Source organism: Castor canadensis, chromosome 13 (genome assembly GCF_047511655.1).
Source record: "Castor canadensis chromosome 13, mCasCan1.hap1v2, whole genome shotgun sequence".
Taxonomy (NCBI): domain Eukaryota; kingdom Metazoa; phylum Chordata; class Mammalia; order Rodentia; family Castoridae; genus Castor; species Castor canadensis.
The window spans coordinates 70,574,868-70,597,517 of NC_133398.1; the positions used below are offsets into that span (position 1 = coordinate 70,574,868).

The 22,650-nt window shown below is 39.7% G+C and overlaps 1 protein-coding gene across 2 annotated transcripts in view; it reads right to left on the reverse strand.

The window, feature by feature from the left end:
• Window positions 1-22,650, reverse strand: part of Dock8 (dedicator of cytokinesis 8) — a 216,514-nt gene that overhangs the window by 110,684 nt on the left and 83,180 nt on the right. For both annotated transcript variants that reach the window (XM_074051975.1, XM_020186256.2), the window contains 5 exons: window positions 16,912-17,035; window positions 13,214-13,426; window positions 7,656-7,741; window positions 2,573-2,639; window positions 249-398 (listed from right to left, as the gene is read on the reverse strand). In XM_074051975.1, the coding sequence (XP_073908076.1) occupies window positions 249-398; window positions 2,573-2,639; window positions 7,656-7,741; window positions 13,214-13,426; window positions 16,912-17,035 (640 nt within the window). The remainder of the gene's footprint in view (window positions 1-248; window positions 399-2,572; window positions 2,640-7,655; window positions 7,742-13,213; window positions 13,427-16,911; window positions 17,036-22,650) is intronic.

A 22,650-nucleotide genomic window follows, 5' to 3' on the forward strand; every position in this document is an offset into this window, starting at 1 on the left:
GCAGTAGACAGTCGTATAGCTACTCAGTGCAAAGCCAGGATTCAAACCTGTAGCGTTCCAAAACTCATCTTTCTAGAATCCCAAACAGCATTTACTTGTAAGGGAAAGGGGGTAAGTTGAGGAAGAAGCAGCCCAAGTCTCATAGAGGACACGGAACACATTCTGTCATTTCTTTCAGTCCACATATGTGCTGGAAATAAACAACAATGAGAACAGCAGAACATGGAAATCAGATTGTTCATATCTACCTTGACTACCAAGTAGATGTCTGGGGATGGGTAGGTGACTGAGAACACTGCAGATCTTGCCTGACTCGATGGGTCAACCAAGGGTGTATGAGCTCGCAGAAATCCTTTAAACTGGTCGGAGTTTAGGTCACAGTGAAAATTTTCTGAGATCTGTAAATGAACAGCAAAAGGGAAAAATGAGTTAGACTTGCTGTGTTTCTGGTCTGAATATGTTAAGACAGAGTGAAAAGCTACAAAGAAATTTCCTTAAGAAGAAAAGTGTAACTATGGGATATGGTGTATGACCAGTGGCTGCAGGAAAATCTGACAAATATTTTGTCACGATTTTAGTATATTTTGGAGCCATTTGAAAGCGACTCCTTGGAACAGTTAAAATTTGATCAACCCATCAGTATTTTCTGAGTGATGTGCTAGGTACTGCATCAAAGAAGAGCAGGATGGCTGGGGCGTGGTTCAAGTAGTAGAGCGCCTACCTAAGAAGTGCCAGGCCCTGAGGATTAAAAAACAGCAGGCTGCTGCCTATGCTTTTAATTAGCTTAAAATCAAGAATGAGGAAGAAAATGATGGAGGGGGTGAATTCAACTAAGATATATTGTAAGAACTTTTGTAAATGTCACAATGTACCCCCAGTACAACAATAATTTAAAAAAAAGAAAAACAAATAAAGGATGAGAGAAAAGGCCAACATATAACTAACAAGAGTAAAAGCAAAGTAACAGTAACTGTGTTCATACAGAGAAGCAGAATGGAGGTTCTAGAAGGCGAGAGAGCATTGGAGTGTCAGGAACGCTCTCATGGAAGAGGCACTGGAGACAGACGACTCTGACTGCCATAGGCAGAGCTGGAGGGGAACAGTGTGCCAGGGATAGCACAGGTAACTATCTCAGGGGCTGGAAGACCTGGAGCAAGCTTAGGTGACAGTGAGTAGACTGGCTTCACTCTGGACAGGTTATGGAAGGTAACAAGACAGATGAGAGCCTTAAGGAGGTAAGCAGACATGGATGCTGAATGGCGTGTTCTTAATTGTAGGTGGTGGGGTAACTGTAGGTAGTAAGGACCCATTAAGCATTTTGAGCTATATCATGACATGATCAGTGCTCATGTCATGACTTTCTAATTTAGGGTGACTTAAGAGCCACTGTTGGGTTCTTCCCTTCCTCACTAAGAACCTTTTAGTGAGAAGGGTCTGCCTAGGAAGAGACTACATTTGCCAGTCTCCCTTGTAGACAGGAATAATCACATGACTAATTATCTTCATTCAATTGTGATCATAAATAATGGGTCCACTTTCGGGCCTCCTTTACCCACCCTTTCCCTTATTGGGGGCAGCAACAGCAATGACAGGAGTGATTTGGGGAGGGTATGCATTGAAGATGAAGGAGCCACTTCCAGTCTGGGTTCTTGACTGACTGAGTGGAGTGGAGGCACTGCTGGCCTGGCACCCACACCTGGATTGTTAAGAAACAAAGACAGAAAGTTCTTGTTCCTTAAACTGGTGGGGTTTATCAAAATGTGATCCCCTGACCAGCAACCACAGCAGATACAAGAAACTCTGGGAATGCTGGGACCTGGGTGTTTGATCAAGTCTTCCAGGTGATTCTACAGCATACTCACTCAAGTGTGAAAAGTACTGCTCTAAAGCCCTGAATTTGGGAATGTATTTGTTTAAACAGTTAATCTACCTATACTAATACAAATACCGTTGGTTACTCATATTTTCTTAAGAGCTACACATTTCCTTCAATACAGAGTGGCTGTGGGAAAAGGGCAGAAGCATCTTTCTTTAGTCTTGTCATCCTTGTCGTCCTCTCAGAATCACAAAGTGACTGAGCATTAAAACCATCATGGAGAAGTCTTCTCCTGGGTCATTGAATTCTTTTCAATGAAAAACACTTTACAGTTGGTGAGGGCTTCACCCTGAAGTAAACCTAACTCTTTCCTACACAAAATACCCACCCCTCGCAATGACCCAGGTGACAGTGAGGAAATGCTACATGCATATCCAAGCTAGTGAAAAACTCATTTGCTTTATTTTCTTTTACGCATAATCCCATGTCCTGACTACTTTATTTCTCTCTCTATCCCAACCAGGCCAATTGGCTTTCTCCTTAAATGTTCTTCAAAGAACACAAGTGATGAACGATCCCAGATTATTACTTCAAAAATTGCAAAGACACTAGAACTGAAGCCATCAAAATTCATTTGCTTTCAAATCTGATGTGTTTTTCTGCTGCATAGAAGTGGGATTTAAAACATGAAACCAAAGAATCATGAACACTGTGTGTGCCTCTGGGATGGGTTTTTTTGTTTGTTTGTTTTCTTACCTTTTTCCTTTCTTTAACATCGTAGAGGGCGATACTGGCAAACAGAGGTTCAATTTCAATTTCAAATCTGTCAGAGAAAGAGAGAGAAAAATCATTATGGTTTTAATCTAAATGATTTTGAATTTTCTGAAAGTGCCTGGATATATAAGCTGGCTAAAATGTAAATCGCTTCTAGGAATACTTAACACCTTGCATATGATAGTTATACCAGGATATAATGGAGGCTTATGGAAAATTTCAAATCACTTTAGGTCATGGTGGCTGGTATAGTCTCCCAAAAAAACACTTGGTGGCACTGCAAGAGAGAGCAGGCTGAATGGACCTTTGGTCTGATCCAAAATAGTTTTCTTTGAGGTACTAGGTTGAGGGCCTCGAAAATGCCAGAGTTCCTTTACCTCTGAACTACACCCCAGCCCAAATAGTACTGCTTGTCATCTTAGCTGCCGTACTTGACAGGATTCTTCAGTCATGGGCTTGTTTACATTTCACTGCTGGGAAAGAAACTCTACTAGTCAATTCTAAAGGATGAAGCTTTTCAGATAATAAAACAAAGAAATGTTTAATCGTTTTTCCTCAGATTTGTGCAGGGACAGTCAGAAGATTGGGCCATGACATAGATGATTCTGGCCCTCCTAGCTCTGTTGCTCAGGCTGTTGGATTGAGCGTTGGATTGAGCTAGGGAGGGAAATGAGCACTGAAGATAAACCTTGAGTAGCCTGAGCCCCGAGGAGCCCTTTGGTGCTGAGTGTAGCTAAGTGGTAGAACACTTGCCAGGACCTGGGTTCAATCCCCAGCAAAAAAAAAAAAAAGAAAAAAAGGAAGGGAGGGAGGGAGAAAACCAGAAAAGAGTGAAGACGTCTGGATCACCATGACTTTAGAAGACATGAAAATTACGCCAAATTTTATTTTAAGGTATGTGTGACAGATGGCCTTACCATTGGATAGCTTTGTGTCAATAGAGGACTTTTTAGAAGAGTATTTGGGCAGGACCCAAGCATAGACAAAGGGGTTAGTTGGTTAGATGGCATCTTTAGCAATGAGGCACTTTGACATAATGGCAGATTCTGCTAATTCTAGGATCCTAATCAGGTTACTTGCCTTTCCTAGTTCCATTCACTTATGTGGAAAGTGAGGAAAGGACATGTGCTCTTCCCATGTTCCAGGGGTGTTGTAGAATCATGGAAGATAATGTGTATGACTGTACTATGAAAACAGTGTCAAGCAGCAGCATTGTTCACCAGAACACAAAGGTGCCCACTGATAGATGAACAGATAAACAAAATGGTATAGTATGTATAATAATATCCCATTGGATATATAAATATACATACATATATATGCAAAATGGTATATTTATATGTGTTTGGGTATGTATATACACACATACATACATATAACAATAGTGCATAATAGTGTATTTGTACATATGTGTGTATATATATACATAAAAATGTGTGTATATATGTGTATGTATATATCATATATAGATGTGTGTAAGTATAACCATACACATATATATTCCAGAAGATGAAAATCTTCTGGAGATGAATGACGGTAAAGATTGGACAACAGTGTACACGAACTCAATGCCAGTGAACTGTACATTAAAAATATTAAGATGGCAGGAGGCATGGCTCCAGTGTTAGAGCACCTGTCTAGCAAGCACAAAGCCCTGACTTCAAACTCCAGTCCCAGAAAAAAAAAAAGATTAACATTTTCTGTTCTACACATTTTAACACACACACACACACACACACACACACACACACACACGGGCTTTCCTATGCTTACTAGGCTCACCAACTGTTGCTGGCATGGTCACCCTGTATTTAACTGCATGCTCCCTGATAGCCAAAAGGTCTGAATATTGCTGTGCTTAGGTAGGGACTGAATGTTAAGCTCCCTGTGGTTCAGAGAGAGTGAAAAAAGAAAATTAGCATTTTTTAAGTACTTTACACATGTCAACTCCTTTACTCTTCACAAATAACTGTAATTCAGATATAACCCTATATAAGGAAATTGAAGTGGGGAGAAATCAATTAATTTGACCAAGGCCACAAAGTTAGGAAGTGGCACAGTCAGGTTGTGAAACCAAACCTTTCCTAACAGAATATAGGCTTTTCTACCAGTGTTTTTCCAACATAGTTCCCAGATAGAAGTATTTGAGGCAAAAAAGGAGTTTGTCACCATGCAGTTTTTTTTTTTGGTTCCACCTGATACCTACTGAACCAGAATTTCTGGGGAGAGATGGGAGCCTCCCAAAATCTGCACATACAAGGCCCTGGGTTTGATCCCAGCACCAAAAAAGAAAAGACAAAAAAACAAACAAAAAAAAATCTGCATTTAAAACCAGCTCCCAGGCAAATAGTTCATCCTATTTTGAAAAACTCATCACAAAAAAAGGGCTGGTGGAGTGACTCAAGTGGTAAAAGTGTCTGCCTAGCAAGCATCAGGCACTGAGTTCAAACCCCAGTGCCACCAAAAACCAACCAACCAATCAAACAAAAAAATTCAGTTCCCTGGGTAAATTTAATGTACACCAAAATTACACCACCAAGAAGATTCCTCTGAGCTGAAGTTACTTTAAATAAAACGGTATTAAATTTTAAAATTAAAAGATTTCCCTACCTAAAATGCAAAACAGAAAAATTCTCTGGTCACTTTTTCTCTTGCTCCTCTAAATACTTGCAGAATTGGCACCAGCTTAGTTATCTCTGTGTCCTTGAAGCCTTATCTATTTCTCAAGAGACAAACATTGACAGTTATTGATCTTGACAACTTTTTAGAAATTCCCTAGCTGATAAAATATATAGTGTTATAAATAAAATTTTGTATATGTGTGTCAAAAATAAAATGTGTATTTAATATTATCATTAATTTTTACTGTTCATATTTAAGATTTATCTGTAAGAATTTATTTATTTTCTTTTTATCCAGTTTACTTAAGATGGTTATACCTAGGACCATCTCCGTGGCAGGTATATGAGTACTGTGGACTGTTTGCCAATTGAGCAGGCCAAGTGCACTGGACAAGCACATTCGTTCTATCTAACTTCTGCTTTGGCAGCTGGAGGAACATCACTAGAAACTACATTTGACATTTTTCATTAAGAGAAATCCAGGCGATTCCAGTGAGTCATGTTTTGCCACCTGTAGGAACAGCTGCCGTCCATTTATTGGGCAGACCTGGAAGGCTGATGACACAGCACAGAGGAGAATTCCTCCAATCCCAAGTGGTATTTAAAAGTGGCCTGAGTATGCATCCTGTGGGGGTGAATGTGGCAGGCCACAGACAATAGACTAGACTTCCTGAACAATGCGGAGGAGAACAGTCATCCCAGACAGTCCTCCTGCTGATGGTTGACTCCCAAGGCTGGAGTCTGTCGTCTGTGCTGACTACTTGAAACAGAGCTGCTTTATAGGCTGATCACTTATGTGCACAAGACAGGGCCTTTTGGCCCTGACATCCCTACTTGCAGAACTGGCTACAGAAGAGTATCACAGTGAGCACCCCTACCTGGGTAGAAGCCATGCTAGCTCACCATTAGAGGCAAAAGAACTGAAGGAAACAGCTCATCAGAATCACAGGAGGATAGACCGTGTGGTGTAGCAACTTCATTTACAAGTAAGAACTCAACAGCCCAGAGAAGGTTCCTGGGTTGAATCACAGTGCTGAGTGTAAATCCAAATGCTTAACCGAAATCAGGCACTGCTTAAGGGATCCAAACACCTGACTTCCAGGGATAGATCACCCTCCCAACAGTGCATGAAAAGTACCGGGCCTATGGTTTTTTGCAGGGCTGGGGACTGAATTCAGGGCCTCACACACACTCAGCCCATCCTCTGCCACTGAACATTTACAACTTTAATATTTTCAAAGGGTCTACGATTTGAAGAAGTGGTTTTCTAATGTAGCAGTCTGCAAAAAGGAAGAGCGATTTGCCAGCACTCCAGGAGATACGCAGGCCAATCCACTGGAGTGTAAAAAAATACTAGTATTTTTGGCTTTATTTACTTCATCTTTAAACTTTCTAACTTAATGAATGTTTTATAATATAGATAATATTTTAATATGCAAGTACAAAATTTATACAATATGTAGAGAACCTGTGACTTTTTTCCATAAAAGTGCACAATGGGAAAGTTTAGGGGTAACTTTTTAACTGTAAATATGGAAACTAACTGATCCATAAGTTGAAACCAAAATGCAGACATATTTCGTTCGAATTGTGTGGTGTTTGTGGTGTTTCTAAAGAATGAGAAAATATTTAAGAAGTTAGACACTTATACAGAAAAAGATGCATTCTCAGCTTCTCCAGAAAAAAGAAAAATCAGAAAAATGGCAAAAATAAGCCTATTTACTTGGCAAGAGTTGGTGTAGATAGTAGTGGGTCCCCTGCCCCTTAGCAAAGTTTGTTGTAGTCCCCACTACTCCCTGTAGTCCCCACTACTCCCTATCGTCCCCTACCACTGAGATTGGGTTTCAGTTGCATCCATCATTGTGTTTCAGCAGAGGTGTGTTGGGAAATGTCAAGCAAACAAGTCTCTGAAAAAGAAAAGCATCTCATTTGTAGCCCTTGCTGATTTCTGTGTTGTAGGTATTTTCACCATTTTAACCTACCAATGTGATTTCACCAAACATGGAACTGGGAAGAGAATCAGTATAAGCTGATTCCAGCACACCACTGGATTTACCGCTATTTTTTATTGTTTCTTTATTATTTGCGGTGCTGGAACCCAGGACCTTGCTCATGCTGGCAAGTGCTCTACCACTGAGCTACACCCCAGCCCACCACCATTTTTCTTATTGGAGGCCATTTCACTCAATTACTTCCACGCCTGCCTGAGTGTAGCAGGCACTGAGTTTGCCTTCCCTGTTGTACCAGAATGACTGTCAAAGGCTAGGCAGGAACAGAATCCACTAGCCAGCTCCAAGCTCTGCTCTTTCTCCTCTCCCCCATGGTTCCCCTCTGTCCAGCATGCTGGGAGAGCCTCCCTCATTCCAGCTGATGATCCAGGCACAGTTTATCTTATGGGCGAGACAGGCATCAGTGCCATGGCAGGCATGTTTGCTGATACTCACTTCAGGGTTAGCACCTTCACCAATATTCTGTTGCCCAGATGTTCCTTTGGACATTCTGGTACCGGACGTATTTCCACGGCATCCTCCTATTATTAATCACATTGTAAAAAAAGTCATTAGTGGATTTCCATGAGGATTTCCAGAGGGTGTAAACCCAGGAAAGGAAAGGCTGCCCTCCTAGGTTCAAGTCAATTTGCTTTATTTCTAATAGGAGAACACTATTTTGTCTGTCTGTCATCCAGCCCCCAGCCTTCGATGTTATCATTTCTCCTTTCAGAAACCCATGCATTTGAGACAAAGAGCCTGAGGGAGGAAGGAAGGAAATGTAAACCTGGATGTGACTTTGTAACATCCACCAGATGGCATTACAAAATGTTATACCTATTGTTGGCTTTTTTCCCTCATTTGCTTGCTCTAAATATACATTCAAACTATTTCTCCTGCCAACAGTTTTAACTAGTAAACATGTGAGTTTCAGACTTGAGATCTGAGTCAGAGTAGTTCCCTAAAGGCTGTAACCCCTCCATGCTACAACATGGAGTCTCTTTCTCAGCTCACTGATCCCTTAAATAGGTGACAGAGACTTGGAGCTGGATTTACAGGTTATACACAGTCATGTTGAGTTAGAACTTGCTAAAGGTCTAAGTAAGAAAGCTTAGTAATAACAAGCTAAAAGCTATTCCTGCCTCTCTTACCACAAAGACTTCAGGAGAACTATCAAGTCCCTATTACAATATTACATTTAAACCTTAACTATCATTGAATCTTAATTCTATTCGTGTATGCAAAGATAGTGCAAATCCTTGAAAACTTAATTCGCACTCTTGCAGTAGGCCATCCAAACCCTGAAACATGGCCTGTCACTTACAAGAGTCCAAGGAACTAGATCAGATCGAACTGTCTTTTCCTGGGTGATAAATGCTGGGAGCTTCCCACTGGATCCCTCAGCAACCATGGCATTTTCCCAAATAGCAGTGAAGTCACCTTCCTGATAAATTTGTACCCAGTCTGGTAGAGAATGAGCAAAGTGGTAAACTTATTTGCCACAACAACCTCCCCCCCCAACCCCTTTTCCTTGTGGTCACAGGTGTCATCTTGCTGGGTAGCAGTGTCAAGTTCCATTCAGAGGAGGCTCTGCTCTGATGTCTACCCTGAGCTGGACTTCCCAGGGCCAGCTGAACTTTTTAGGATCATCAGAACAGACACATGTGAAGGGAAAACCCTCGACTGGAAAATAACCTCAAGGTAAAGACATTTGTGGATTTCTAAGACTGCCTTTGGTCTGAATTATAACTTTTGGAATCCTTTTTTTAAAAGTTGTTTATTTGGAAAAATTGAAACATAATACAAAAGTAGAGAGTCTAACACAGTGACCACTCCTTACTTTCACCTGGCTCCAACAATTTCAACTGATAGCAACCTGATTTCATCTGTATGCCCATTTGCTACCTACCCCACTAAATACTGGATTATTTGCAAGCAAGTCCCTAGACATCATTTCGTTTCATCTGTAAATATTTCAGTCCATATCTCTAAAAGATAGGGACTTTTAAAAAGCACATATAATAATGCCATTATTGCTCCTAAAATTGCCATAATTTCTTATTGCCACTAAATATTTAGTCTCTATTTGTTAAACTAGGGTCCAAACAAGGTCCACATGTGACATTTGGATAATGTACTTCCTAAGTATCTTGTACCTGAATTTCTTGAGGTGTTACAGCTAATTTCCAAAGAAACAGAAAAGGGAGCAGGAAGCTTTAGTGTACACCTGTGGTTTTCAGCATCCTGGAAAATGTATGTAAATGGAGAGAGGGGAGAAGGGAGTGAGAGAGAAAGGATGAGAGAGATGATAGTCTTCCATCTACTGAGCCAATGGATCCTGAAGCCAACTCCACATTTGTCTACCTGTGGTTTTGCTATATGAGCCAAAGAGTACTTTCCAATCTTTTTTTTTTTTTCCTTTATGTAGCACAGGCTGTCCTCGAACTTGTATCCTCCTGTCACCAAGTCCTGAATGCTAGGATTACAGGCATGTACCACCACAGTTGGCTGTCTTATTGGTTTATAGTTGGGTTCTGTCACTTGTAAGCAAGAGTTCTTAGCAAACCTCGGTGAAATTTTTAGTATAGAGGTATTGTCCTTAGGATGAACACATGGGATGCTTCTTGCTGAATCACTGCAATGGAAAGCAGAACTTACATGGCAAAAGCCTAGGGGTTGATTTCTACTTTGGCCTCTTTTGGGACTCAGTCATAATTTCAGTATAATAGTTTACCTCTTCTAACTTTCCTTACTGGGAAATAAAGTAATGGTAATATAAAATAATCTCATTAATGTGTCACCAAAAATATCAGCACTTTTTAAAATCCTTTCAGAGGCTGCAGAAAATCACCTCCCTTCCTATGACTTTCTTTGGAGAAAGTACACATTGGAACATGTGTAGTACAATGTTAGTTTCAGTGGGGACAGCTTCAAAATCTTAAAGGACTGGTGTAGAGGCCCTCAAGCATTTTCCACATTCTAGGTTGCAAGTAGCTGTACATTAATTACAAAGCTTTCCTCTTTACTGGGTAAGTGCAGATCCACTAGGACCTCTGGGAGATTATAACTTTCAGCCCCATGTGTGTTTCTACTTTGTCTTAAAGACAATAAAACAAAGTATGTTCAAAAGCAATTTAAGGTTTATTCTTTCAATCCATCAGACTGGACAATCTCCCACTTCATGCATCAGGGAGACTTTGATGACCTAAGTCTTACTGGTCTTGGTCTCATTCTTTAATTTTTTTTGTCTTTTCTGGTATCCACTTTAGCTTCCTTTATTACATGTTAGTATCTCTATCATAGAAATAGGCAGAACAGGAAGGAAGTGAAGAACAAATCTTCACTTGACTAGTACTCATAAGAGAGTATTTTTGGACAAATCTGGTTACAGATGGAAAGATGTGATTTTTAAAATATCATCTTTGCATTCAGTTATGTATGCCAATATACCAGGTAGTCACACAGAAATACATAAACAAGAAAACGTGAAATTTAGTTAATGGGTTAGGGTCCCTGTTTTATAACTTATTTTACCTTTTAAACTTTGAACAAATTGCTTAATCTTTGATTCTTACTTGACAATACTGCCCATATAATTCCTATCTAATTTATTTACTTATTCCTTTTAAATGGTACTGGGGTTTGAACTCAGGGCTTTGGGCTTGCTAGGAAGGCACTCTAGGGCTTGAGCCATGCTTCTAGCCCTTTTGCTCTGGTTATTTTGGAAATAGCATCTCAGTTTTTTCCCAGGCTGTATTGGAACCTGATCCTCCTCATTTCAGCATCTCGTATAGCTTGGGATGACAGGCATGGACCACCATACTCAATTGTTGGCTGAGATAGGGTCTCTCAACTGTTTTGCTTGGGGTTGGTCTCAAATGGCAATCCTCATAATCTCAGTTTCCCAAGTAACAGATTACAGTTGGTGCCCAACTATTACCTTTTTTTTTAAAATATCAAATGATGCCTAATTTTTTAATAATAAAAATAATAGATAATCCAATAAGTATCCATCAGTAAATATATTTTGTCCTAGCCCCATAGAAAATAAAAATCCCTCCAAAACAAAAAGAAATTATTAAAATTTATACTTATTTTAAATTATTATATTATAATTTGAAATCAATTTTACTTAACCAATTTCATGTAAAACCATTTTTAAAGAATTATCAGTTTTTTCCAATAATTCATTTTCTGGTCATAGAATTTCCTTGTACTTAAAGCTTTATTTGGTGATTTTACAAGAAAATGCAAAAAAGGTAGTAAATACTAAATATCTATTCAAAAATTACTTCTACCTTTTTTTTAGTTTTTTTATTTTATAACATCTTTTATTACAATGAGAGGGCTAGCTTTTTTTTAACTATTACTTTTTAAATTGACAATAGTCTTGTATTTTTGTGAGATACAATGTGATGGTTTGATTTATGCATACACTGTAGGAAGATTAAATCAAGCTAATTACATATTCATTATCTTTTTTTTTTGGTGATAAGAATGTTGAAAAATCTATTCTTTTAACAATTTAAAAACATATGACATGTTATCATTGGCTGTGCTTACCATGCAGTGCAAGAGATCACTAAGACTTAGTCCTCTGGTCTAATGGAAATTTTCTATCTCTGATCAACACCTCTCCCCAACCCTCACCAACTCTTGGTAAGCACCTTTCTACTCTCGGTTTCTATGAAGTAGACACTTGTGGGTTCTGCATATAAGTGAGACATTTATTTTTAGTCTACCTCATTCGGAAGAGGAATTGAGGCTGCAGACAAAACTGAAAATAAGGTAGTAGGTACAGAAACCAAGGTTGGAAGATAAGGATAAGGACAGAAAGGTGAGCGACTTCAGGATGCCAACAAGTAAGCAGCCATCTTTGGTGGAGACAGAAATGTAACTCTCAGTAAGGAATTCAGGAGAGTCAATTAAAAAGTATGCACAATCTCTAAGTCTGTGCGTATCTCAGTGGACAATTTCTTTGGCTGTAGGCTGGAGGAACATTTTCCCCTTAGACCTTCCTTGGGATGGGGAGCTGGGTGATGAGCAGGCCAGTATCCTCAACAATATTTCCACAGTGGACACGATGTCATATCTCATGACTGCCATTTCCTCTACTGTCAACAAACAATTCAATGGGGTGAGGAGGAGCTATACGAAGGGTGAGAGTCAGGTCCCGTGATGGTGTTGCTAGATCTGAGAACCAAATTTCAAATATTTAGAGCCACAGATAGATGCATATCTTTTATGCAAAATTTCTCCAAATCTTATTTCTTGCAATTGAACTTTTAATAAAGTTTGGACAGCAGACATATCTGCTGTCTTATCTGTTCTGGCAAAATTCCTAAGTTTAGAGAACCTGACATGTGGAAAGGAAGACTGAGAGCCTCGTATAGAGCAGAAGGAACACAAACGGTGTGAATCTTGAATAATGGACATCTCTCATCTCATTCAAAACATCCCAGCGAATGGCTGCAAATTGCCCTTGGTCAGCTTCAATAAATAAAACATAGACAAACAAGATCCCAGAGTTCCACACACTGGGAGCATGGCTGTGACTATCTTGGCAGGGAATACTTTCAAAATAGGTCTCTCTAGTTGCTCACTGGGACCATTAAAAATAAGCCTTAACATAAAGGTTAAGTAATATGTGACTCAGTAGATTATATGCAAAACATACTATCACATAACTGGGTAGTTCTTTTCTCTGAGTGGGATTGCTGCAGGTAACACCTGAGACCTTGTGAGGAGTAAATGATCTAATCTCAGTGAATATATCTCATAAAGTGCTATAAAAATCCCAGCTGATATTCTTAACAACATTCCAGCTGTCTGATGGTCAATAATTGGCCCTCCAGTGACACAAGCTTGCCTAAGTGAAAAACCCAGCCCCACACATCACAGCATTAAGCCTTTTGATATCAAGTGCTGCTCTATAGTGATACTGAACAGTCAAGTCCACCTTGGGACCATCTGTGTCTTCACTGAGACTATCCAGTATGGACACTTGCACCCACCTCGTCCACCGATGGGTACAGGGCAAAGAGCTCTGCCTGCCGATTAGTCCTGCGGGCCTCTTCGTTCTGCTTCTCGAAGTCCTCGGCGCTCACGAGTTGCAGCAGGTTTTCCAGCCGCTGGTCAGGCTGCAGACTGCGGAGGTCAAAGCCACAGGCCGTGAGGGAGCCTTTCCCAGACACATCGCACAGCACGTTTAAGCGGCAAGGGCCTGTCTGTGAGAGAAGACAATAAGCCTTTGTGGAGAGAGAGGGGGATCAAATGAGAGATAGATTCGGATGCCTCAAGAGCACTCCAACATGGATCTACAAAATTTCAGGCCTTAAGGAGTTTTCTGAATAAACCAGGGATTTTGACAAGAATGGTATCGTAGCTTCCTGGCTTGACTGTTCTGAAGTGAGATGTCTCCTTCTCATCTGGATGAGTAGTCATTCCTCAGATACAGATAAACCAGTGTGAACAAAGTTGACAGCAGCACTGTGTCCCTCTCAGTTGTTGGCTTCTTCTTTTCTGGAGATTGGGAGCCAAGTCTCTTAGGAACCATGCTCATGTCTCACGCTGAAGCAAAACAGAGACTGGACTGGGGCTACAGTGACCTTATTCTAATCTCAACTCCGAGAACTTAGTTTTTGAAACTGGAAAATGAGATGACTTGTGAAGAGTCTTCCAAAGCAAACCTTATATAAACTCCAAAAGCTGAGTGCTACGTTTCCAAATAGAGAGATGTGAGGTTTGGGTGCTTTTACCTACAGGACTTAGCACAAGAGAAAGAAAGGAAGGATGGAAGGAAGGAAGGAAGGAAAGAAGGAAGGAAGGAAAAAAAAGAAACTATAGCTTACAGCTGAAGTGTGTTGGAAAAAAATAGTCTTAAATCCATCATGAGTGGATCCATTAGGAGTTTCTTGGTAATTGGGAATTGCACACCTAATCAAAGACTCCGCAAAGAATAAATAACTATAATCAACAATGTATTGTAAAACACAGATCAATGGTAAATATTTGTAAAATTTATGAATGTTATTCTCAAAGTGCTGCAAAATGGATGTACTGTTTACAATTTATACTACACATTTTTGTGACATTTATTTATCTCATTAAAGTGCTAATCTACTAAATCATAAATTTTACCTATATTGAATGTTCTGGCAATAATCAATATTACCACTTCAATTACAAATAATTTTGTTTGTCTTAGAATTTATAAGGGTTTGAGGAAAATGAGTTTACTTTCTCAAGTTTCTTTAAAAGGATCTCAAGATTATATATATATGTGTGTATGTATACTTGTGTCAAAAGTCTTAAAATGCTTATATGCTTTAATTCAGAAATTTTACTTCTAAGAAATTGTCCTAAGGATATATTTAGGCAAGTATATGAGAATATGAGGACCAAGATAATCTCTGAAACATTGTTTGCAATAGTAAAATAATAGAAACAAAGTAAGTGTCCCTCAGAAGGGGAAGGATTAAAAGATTTTGAAATTTATACACAATGTAATGCTATGCAGCCATTAAAATGTATTCACTGGAAGAGAAAGATAACCTCAGTATACTAGTAATAAGAAAAAGGAAGCTATAAAACATTGTACATAAAGTGATCTAATTTTTGATGAAATATATGTATACTGTAGAACATATATGACTTTTATTTTGTTCTATGGTGATAAGTCTGGGACTTAGTAAATCATATTTTTGCTTCACCTTCTGTTACCTTTAAGTTCTGCCGATAGGAGGTACTATGGGGCCGGGGGTGGGGCGGGGTGGGGACTGGATGTCTGTAGTAGGAAGAAGGGACTGGCTCCTTCCCTTTTGCTTGCAGTTCCTCTCACTTTGGTGTGACAGCTGGTTCTAGCCTTCAGCTGCTTTCCACACTTCTAGAATCATCCTCGTCTTATTTCCTTGGAGGTAGTGACACTAGCAGGGCAGCCTCTTCTAAGAGCTCTGAATCCAGACTTCATTGGGTCCTCTGAGATCTTAAGAAAACTCCACCTGCTGGGCAGTGCCCTCTTCTCAGGGATTTGAGTTCTTGCTCTGAGGCCTCTCTTCTGAGCTTCTAAGTTCTGATAACTCTAAGTTTTACCCTAGACCTAGGTTCTGATAACTCTAAGCTTTACACTTGGAGAACTGTGATCCTCCAATTGTAATCTTGGGACCAGCAGCAACAGCATCACTTGTGAAATGCTAATTAGAAATGCAAACCCTCATCACAACCCCAGACATACAGAGTCAGAGACTCTGGTGGGTAGAGTCCAGCAGTCTGTGTTTGAACAGCCCTGTAGGGGATTCTGATGAAGATCAAGTAGGAGAATCACTGCCTTCCACCCCAGACCCTAGATGCTGTGCTGTTTCCTGCAGTTATGACTTCTGTATAACCTCAGCTTTCCCCTTATGTTCTCTCAGCTCTCCAAAACTCATTTAATCAATTCCCAATGTTAAATCCCTTGTGGTGAAATATAGAGTGTGGCTTCTTTCTTACTAATACAAGGCACAACTTAATCGTTCATGTAGTGTGAAAACTACCAATGAAAATTTCCTAAATCACCCATACAGTATGTACTGCAAATAGATATTCCATCTCTCAGTAAGCCTGCCATATTCAGCACTAGAATTGACGGCTGTGAAGTTCATTTTAAGCAGTTGGCTTGGCTTTAGAGACCATGTTGTTTGAAAAATGGGTATTATTCTAATTATTTTCAGCATGCCTGTGTTATGAAGACATCTGAAAACTGAAAATTACAGTAGTTCAGAAGCAATCTTGTGCAAATTCAGACAAATTTATTCTTCTCTTTTATTTTTCTCCCTGTAAAATGAGCAGGTTGGACTAGAACACTGACTTGTAAAAATTTTAATCATAGTTGGGCACCCGTGGCTCACACCTGTAATCCTAGCTACTCAGGAGGCAGCGATCAGCAGGATCACGGTTTAAAGTCAACCCCAGCAAATAGTTCATGAGATCCTGTCTTGAAAAAACCCATCACAAAAAAAAGGGGTGATGGAGTGGCTCAAGGTGTAGGCCCTTTGTTCAAGCCCCAGTACCATGAAAAAAAAAAAAACAAACAACCAAAACCCACAAACAATTAATTGTGGTAAAACATACATAACATAAAATTTATTATCTTAACCATTTTTCAATAGGACTAGTCCATTCACACTGTATTGAAACCATCACCACTATCCATCTCCATAATTCTTTTCATCTTGCAAAACTGAAACACTGTATCCATTAAACAAGAATTCCCCATTCTTTCCTCACCTTGGGTAACCAAATTTTGCCTATCCATTCATCCAGTGATGGACACTTGGCTTGCTTCCATCTTTTGGCTACTGTGAAAGTTTTACACACATTAACTCACTTAATACTCAAATAACCTTATGAGTTAGCATCATTCTTGCTTTCCAGGGGGGGAAACTGCAGGAATTGTTTTAGGAATGGGCTCAAGGTGTCTTCCTTCCCTAACTAGAGTCCCTTCATTTTTATCTATTTTAATCATGAAACTTCTGGGTTTTCATTTAAATACTAATTTCTGTAGCTACAAACAAGCTTGAAAAAAAATAGGTATCACTGACTCAGATGGTAGAGTTCCTCCTTCTTGGATATTCTGTGACTCTTTCATTCTCCTTTAAAAAAAAAATGTGCAGAACAGCCCCCCCCCCCCCCGCAACCCGTAACCCTGGTAACCATGTTTGTTGATAGGAAATACCTGAGCAGCGGGTTCATTGCACTCCAAGGTTTCTGATTCAAACGTCTGTTTCTGAAGCGTCTTGTGAAAATCTTTTCGAGATCCAGTCTTTGTAAAGCCGCAAACCTCTGAATTTCCTTGGTTTCTGTTTTGTTGATATTATTTAATTCAGAGAGAGAAAGAGAGGGAGAGAGAGGCAAAGCCATTAGATTAAAAATAAAAGCAGTGGTGTAAGTGTAGACATGGTGCTGAAAGAGCTTTCAAAGAGAGGACCACTTGTAATTGCTCACAGCTAATTGTGCACCAGGCCTAACACAAGGCTCTGTTGTGAGGAGATGCAGACTTGCCTCCTGGCTGGCTGGTTATTAAAGGCAGGAATGGCCTGGGAAAAATGCCACTGCAGAGGTGTGGTCATTTCTGCTGTGGGGCACTTGGCTCCAAACTGAAGCTGAACTACGATCCCAGTGTAAGAGGCTGGAATAAATCTAGCAATGTGCAGAAACAGCAACTAGAGATCGTTTGAAGATAAAAATAGAGGAAACCATTTCATCGTCACATCAATGTGCTTAATAATGAATAAAAGAACGGGACATGGTTAAGAAAAAAATAGAAACAAATGATTCATCTTCTGAGACTTTGTTGCTAACACTCATAATCGCCACTCTATGAGATTTGCTGAAACTGAGTTTTAAAAATGTGCAGCTATGGAAAGGGTTTAAAATAGAATGACTGTCACTGCCACTGAGAAGTGAAACCATCATAAAAAGGCAACAGATACAAGTTGTCAAATCAGAACTATAGAAATCAATATGTGTATTCCTCATTCTTATGACTCAAAGGCTTCTGGGAAAACATGCAAAAACACATACCCATTTTGTGTGATTTCTGTACTATTACAACAATCATCAAACAAATTGGTCTTAAAGGGGCATGGAGTGAGGTTGGAATTTATTAGGCAGATCAAATGGCAGACAGATAAAGTGAGAAATATAGGAGAGCTACTAGCAATGATCCACGCATAGAGTTTATAACTCTTTGGGAGGAGGGTGTTGGAGGAAACGAGAGGTGCACACAGCAGGTTCTTCATAAATTTTAGTTCAGTGAATTAATTAAAGAAAGAATGAGATGACCCAGTGTTTTCAGTAGAGAGATGGGACTTTCTCCTTGGATTTTATTGTGCTCTGAAGTCAAGCAGGTTTTGAGCAAAAGGAGACAAAATATAGCTTGGAAAAGGGGCAAGATCAGCTTGGTGTTGCTGTAACTGATCATCTTCATTGTCCCCTGGCCATTTGGATTGTCCCCAGGTACATTGATAAGGCTGGGTAAGAAATAGGTCAAATTAGGGAAGTGAAAAAAAGTAAACAAATATGGTATACTCTGAATAAAGAAATAAGACTAAACATTTAGAAGAAAATTTAAGAAAAAATATCCAGAATCACTTCTGATTTGAGATTCCTAAATACCAGTAAAACAAAGGCTGAAAAATAAGTCATACTGTTTAAAAAAAACCAATGGGGAAAAAAAAAGAATTTTGGAGACCCTTTCAAACAATGCCCTGGAATTAATAACTATTTAAAATATTTATGAAAATTATTTTGGTTTCAGTTGTTCTAAGTTTGCAAATGGTAGCAGTGTTTTTTTTTTTTTTCTTAAAGGAGCAAGTGAACATGTGAACAACACTTATTTCATAAAACTGATTTTCTCCTAACAAAGCTCTTTGAGAGAAAGCCTGACGCTGGAATTCATAGATTCACTGGTTTCTTGAAAGCTATTGTCATCCATATGAATGTAGGCAGTAATGAGTGTGTGTGTGTGTGTGTGTGTGTGTGTGTGCTGGGTGGGCAGGCTTTCCTACTGCATAAAGTAACTGTTTCTGGGCTGTCCCCAAGGGCTCAAAGAAAAAGAAATCAAAAGCTTTGTGTGATTTAATATCTTGAGGTGAAGTAATCCAGCTCAAAGTAGTGGCAAATTCAGGTAACCTTAAGAAGTTGTGTGTTATGATCACGCTACCCCTTAGGGTAGTGACAGGACACTGAATCTGCAATTATTTTTTCTGAAATACAATTTTAATTGGAAAAAACGACTAAATAAATAAACTAACATTAATTTGTCCTCAGAGAAAATATAAACAGTGAATACAAATTCAAATTCCTTCTGGTATGTTTCCCTTTGCTTTTCTTAGGACCTGTCCACTCCAGAGGGTACTGATGTCAAAGATTCAGTATCACAGGCCTCTTTGCAAGGAAACCTGCTTGGGTTACAGGAATAAAACTCAGGAAGCAACTGAGCTAAGGGATTTTTGTATGGCAGCCTTAGCAACCAGAACTATGCCTGCATTGGCTTTGCTTTTTTGCCTCATAAAATGCACCTATTTCAAAGAGTGTTTACTTGCAAGTGAACATCATACACCCAAGATACGTGCCTGCTTCCTCCATCATCAGGTCACATTTCTCTGTAACGTTTTTCCTACATAGGGTGAGGCATGGACATGAGGTTAATTCTAAGATATTTCTCCCAGCTTTAAGGGGGAAAAAAGATTTTTTTTTTCCCTTTTTCTTTTTTTGGCAGTGCTGAGTTTTGAACTTAGGGCTTCCACTTCCTGGTCAAGGGCTCTACTGCTTGAGCCATACCTTCAGCCCTTTTTGTTCTGGTCACTTTTGATATAGGGTCTTTCTTTTTGCCTGGGTAGGCCTAGATTGTGGTTCTCCTCTTTTATGTTCCCTGCTATAGCTGGGATGACAGACAGGTGCCACCACCATGCCCAGCTTTTTTTGTTGGGATAGGCTTTTGTGAACTTTTTTTGCCAAGCTGGCTTGGAACCACGATTCTCCCAATCTCAGCCTCCTGCAGAGTTAGGATGAAAGGTGCACACCACTGAGCCTGGCTATTGGTTGAAATAGGGTCTCACAAATTATTTACCTTGGCTGGCCTTGAACTATGATCCTCCTGATCTCAGCCTTACAAGTAGCTGGGATTAACAGCTCCAGTTTTAGAATTTTATGATAAAAAGTTTATACCCTATATCTGAAAAAGTTAAAATCCAATTTTCTTTTTCTAAAGATGCTTTTAGGGACAAGAAATTTATTTGGCTATTGTTCTTTTGCTGTTTTATGCAAATAGATGCTAGCCTTCTATCTTTTATTTTGCTATAGTGTCTTTTGGGGTTCTTTACATGGACCCCAAAGCCATGTAGGTATTAAAAAGTTATTTACAGATAGTGTGAAAAGTCCCTTTCACAATGTATATACTTTAACCTGATATTTATGCCAGCCTTCAAGATTTTTTGCTCTGGGAAGCATTAAGACTAGTGTATCCATGACTGCAAGATTAAAATCAGAGCACGCTTTTCCCCCTACCTCATCCTAGATTTAACAGTTCCTTCCCCACTTGACAATCTCAGAAAGTCACAAAGCTCCCTTACAGCAGCAGGGTATCACTGGCTGGGGAGGAGAGGACAGGGCTGGCAAGCACCTAAGATGACTCATCCCAGCAGTGCCAGAGTGGAAGAAACTACCATCCGGTAGGTAGGTAGACCACTGGCACAGTGTCTCTGGCTATAGACATCCAATCGCGTTACCCCACTCTGGCAACTGAGTCAAATAAAGTCAAGTTCCTGTTGAGCTGATATGCAGACAGGAGAAAGATAGGGAAGTAGGCTAAGGGGAAGAAAACCTGTTCTAATGAATGAACGCAACCTATCAGTTCCTAGGAGAACTGAGTACCTTGTCTTAAAAGACTATTCTTACACATTTGGGGACAAACATATCTTGGAAGCATTCTCTTTTTGGCAGGCAATGCAGCAGACAGAATCCAGGCTATACAGTGGGAAAGGCCTGCAGTTCAGATGCTGGCTCATTACTGACTAGCTAGCATTTATATGTCATATATCTTTAATCTTATTCACTACCTTGGGCAAGTGACCAATGTCTCTAAGGCATGCTTTCTTTGGAAAGTGGGTAGTGCTCATTTTGATGGTCTTACAAGGATTAGAAAAATAATGTACATACCTCTTCTTTTTCCTCTTTCCCTTCCTTTTCCTTGTCCTGTCATCTTTCCTTCCCTTCCTATACAATTTGGTGCTAAAACCCTAAGGTGCAGTCAAACAAGAGCCATCCATACGTCAGGGTGGAGGAAGGCATCCATTTAAACTTTAATTCCATATTGATATAAATAAACTGAAAGTTTGATGAGGAATGGATATCTATAATAATCAAATCCAAATAAGTAACAGCCTAACAGTATTAATGTGGTGACTGTCTAGTGATTATAATGGAGAGTGTCCTTGTTTGTAGGAATTACACACTAAAGAATTCAGGGGTGACAGAGTTAGCAACTTTGTCTCAGATGGTTGGGGATGGGGAGGGGAAGGTCTTTGTACTACTATATTTGCAAGTTTTCTGGAAATGTGAGACTGTTTCCAAATAAAGGGGGAAAATATGCCAGGCATCTGGCCTTACTGCTGCCTCAATCAGGTCCCCATTACTGACCTACACTGTAATTCTCCACTTGCTGTGAGTTTAGGAGCTGTCAGGCCTACAGACGCAAGATCAGTTCATCAGTGCATCCTACCCAGTTGCTCAGCACCAACCTCCTACTTTGGCTCACTGGTGATGACCAATACCTGACTGGTATGGCAGTATAAAAGTCCTACTACTTCCCTCAGTGTGAAGCAGTGAAAGAACCTGCAGTGTGATTTCCTTTCCATAACACCTGTGGATCAGGCAAGGCTAGAAATGACAAGACCTCATCCTTAGTAGGCATTCTTCCAAGTTTTCCCTGAAGAGTACACCCTTGAAAATCACATGTTCCTGAATCCCTATCTCAAGCTCTGCTTCTAGGGAATCTCAACAAATTCAGTTACACATCAGCACTCTGAATGACAGCTGTTATCATTAGCATCAACGACAATGCCATAAGATGCAACGCCAATGTATTATAAGTCTAGACATTCTTATATGGATTCTTATGGATATGTTGAATTTAAAGTTTCCTAATACCCATACTTCTGCAGAACTACATTGTTTTATATGGGAAATGTACTTGGCTATCAGAAACAAAGGTAGAGCTGTAAACAGTGCCCATTTTAAGATGCTACATGTAATGTTCTCCCCCAAAACAAATAAAACCAGAGTCTATTGCCCTAATTAAACATGTTCCATTCCACCTGTTCCAGAAAGTCTTTGTGACATTCCCATCCCAGGTGCACTGCTAAACCTACAGTTTGTTCTTCCATTCAACAAATGTTTATAGAATTGCTCCTGAGAATAAAACACCAAAGAGGATAACATAAGAATTGTACCTTTGAAAGAGTTCCTGTCCTCAGTGAAGTCGTAGTCTAGTGACTATATTTATCAGAGGAGAGTTGAATACAGCATGTTTTGGAAATCCACAGAGATGATTACTTGTGGCCAGGTCATGCTAGGCTCAGTGAAAGCCCTGACCTTTAGCCAGGGCCTTAGTGAATGAGGACTTGGGGGAACTGAAGTTTTTGCACAGCAGGTCTCCAGAGGCTCAGCGAGAGCCACATCTTGGTTGCTCTTTGTAACCACAAGGCTGATGAGCCTGACTTGCTTTTCATACTTTAGGAAAGCAAATAGCTAAGCACCTTGACAGCCAGCACAACAAATGCATGTCATAATAAGCAATTATTGATCAGGAAGACATTTTTATGGTGTTTTGGGAGTAACTGAATTATATGCACTGATGTGTTTGAATTTTAATTGTTTACTAATTCACTGGGAGTAAAATATGGAGTAATAA